Source organism: Triticum urartu, chromosome 4A (genome assembly GCF_056163025.1).
Source record: "Triticum urartu cultivar PI428250 chromosome 4A, HENAU_Tu73, whole genome shotgun sequence".
NCBI classification, from domain to species: Eukaryota; Viridiplantae; Streptophyta; class Magnoliopsida; order Poales; family Poaceae; genus Triticum; species Triticum urartu.
The window spans coordinates 223,705,481-223,708,147 of NC_141876.1; the positions used below are offsets into that span (position 1 = coordinate 223,705,481).

The following is a 2,667-nucleotide window of genomic DNA, read 5'->3' on the forward strand; positions in this document are numbered from 1 at the left end:
CCACCTCGTCTTCCTCCTCGTCAGCAAGAATCCAAAAGCGACCCCCAAACCTTTGCGTCGGCTTTGATCCATCAGAGTCCTCCATGAGATCAACAATACAATTTGTTCTTCAAGCTCCGGGGGTACCTGCACCCACTCAATAACCTCGATATGAAACAAATCAATAACGAAACACATACCAATATGAAGATCTTCTTCCGTGGATAGATGCCTCCCGGCCAAAATATCTCCTACTTCATCACGGATCATCGTCCAACGAGACGGGTGTGAGTAGATCATGCCATTGATCCATCGCCCCATCGCATGCTTATCCCGAAAACGAGCCTTCCATTTTGTAGGATTTTTGAATCCCCAATCCCGATCCTCGTCCTCCGTCAAAGAAGAAACCGGGGAAGGGGATGGATCAGCTCGCGGATTTGGATCCACCGCAGGCTGCTGCCGGATCTCATCCGTAGGGCGTGGAGATCCCGGTAACAGCCGCAGCGGCGGCGGAAGCGCCGAGTCCCCGGCTGGGATCGCCTGGACGATCAGCGGCGGAGAGGATCCTCCTTCGGCATCAGCCAGGCCCGACTCCTTAACCGGCGCGAAGGGCGGCGGAGACTCAGGCAAGATCGGCGTCGGCGGTGGCTCTCGCTCGTCGCCACCCCAGTCGACAGGCCCGTTCGCCCGTGTATTGCAAACTTGTGTGCTGAAAAATAACTTGCATGATGATTTTCCTAAGGACGATGTCAACACTCCATCGGCCATTCTATGTGCTTAGGGCGATAATTTCTATATCGGCCATGTTTAACTTTTTGTTTACATCATACCCTGGAATCGATTACCACCAATCGGCTTTAAAGAGATGGGAATGAACCCGTTCCTCGTAGCACTAAGGAAATCAAACTCCGAGAGATCACGCCCTGTTAAGAAAGTAACATCCGGATGATTCCAATCCACCGATGTATCGGCCAAAGCAACACAAGCCGAATTATCCGCGTGAATGACTTCTACCTCATCATCGACCCATTGTATTAAGAATTGATGCATGGTAGATGGCACACATTGGTTAGCATGAAGCCAATCGCGGCCTAATATAACATTATAGTTACCTTGCACCTCGGCGATGAAGAATGTGGTGGCCAAAGTCTTGCTTCCCACGGTGAGTTCCATGCACATCACACCTTTGGCCTCTGTCTTTTCTTTACCCTCAAATCCATTAAGTACCATATTGGTCTTCATCAATGCATCATCATCTAACCCCAACTTCTTGAAGACCGAGTAGGGCATAAGATTTACCACAGCACCACCATCAACGAGCATCCTAGCAACCGGCGATCCGTTAATATGACCTTTGAGGTACAATGGCTTCAAGTGTTTCACCGGTTCTTTTGGCTTCTCGAAGATAGCATTCTTAGGACCAAAATCCAGCTGGGCTACCTCCCCTTCTTTACCTATAGCACGAAACTTGGCAGGTAAGTAATATACCATATTAATATCCATACCTTCCCGAACCGGCGTAGATTCATAATCCACCATCTCATCTTCATCCCCCAATGTGAATATTGGGCTCAAAGATTCCTCAACTGAAGGGGATGTTTCAGATGGTGTGGACGATGTAATAGGGGTTGCATCATCCTCTTTTGGTGGTGAATGTGTTGCTGTAGCTAATGTAAAAGCATCTGTGTTTTCTTTTTGTTTAGGCCTCCACACTTGTTTTGTGAGTGCCATGGGCCGAATTTCACTTAACAATTCGTCCCTTTGCCTCTCCTCTTTGTGCTCTACCTTCTCGTGGTTCCTCATGCGTTGTAATCTCCTTTTCATGGTCTTGGTTAAAATGGGAGGACACCACTTAGGTTGAGTATATTTGGGATCCCTTGGTTTGGCCTTGCTTGTGCTTGCCTCATGATCACTAACCATGGAACCCTGCTGAACAATAACAATATCACCATTAGAAGTAGCCAGATTACCAACAATCGGCCTTTTGATCTCCTTTTGCTTGTCGCATTCTGAAATTTCTGCATTAGATGACTTAACATGCCACACTTTTTATTGGCCTTACTTGGAGAAATTTTTGTTGGCCGATTAGCACCATAGCTCAAACGGCCTTGTGTGGGATAATAAAGCCTCTTGTGAGCAGGCCTTCTAGGTGTTGCCCACCCCATATGGAAAGCATAAGGAGCCATTGGGGGCTGCCCCCATCCTCCACTGAAGCCTCTCATGTAATATGGCGCATAGAAGGGTTGTGACATCCATGGTGTCGGTGCCCATGACCCATATGTCCTTGCATATCGTCGAAACTCTTGCTCTGGAGGCAATCTTGAATGCTTTGAATGTGATGGCCGATTAGAGCTAGAACCGGCCGCTTGACTTGCATATTTGGAGAGCAACATATCAAAAGTTGGCTTGATTCTCTTGTTCTTAGTTTCATTCTTTTTCCACTTGCCAACTTCTGAATTCTTGGGCTTGATCAATTTAACATGAGCATCCTCTTGTACTTGTGGTTGCCCCCCGAGTGTGGCATTTTTTATAGTGATCTTCAACACTTCCTTGCCATCGGGTTGCTTCTCAAGCACAATCTTTCTTCCCAAGACCTTGCCGCCCTCCTTGCTATTCCTGGGTTCACCAATAACAACATTATCTTTATTAGCAGATTCGGCTATGCTAGGCCGAATCAACATTTTCTTT

General features: G+C 47.4%; 1 protein-coding gene across 1 annotated transcript; it reads right to left on the minus strand.

Moving 5' to 3' along the window:
- Positions 1–798: 798 nt before the first annotated feature.
- Positions 799–2,074, minus strand: LOC147975430 (uncharacterized). Its single transcript, XM_087519653.1, has 2 exons — positions 2,042–2,074; positions 799–1,905 (listed from the first exon to the last, which is right to left on the minus strand). Exons 1-2 carry the CDS (start codon positions 2,072–2,074, stop codon positions 799–801), a joined length of 1,140 nt encoding a protein of 379 aa, XP_087375779.1.
- Between the last annotated feature and the right edge of the window lie 593 nt (positions 2,075–2,667).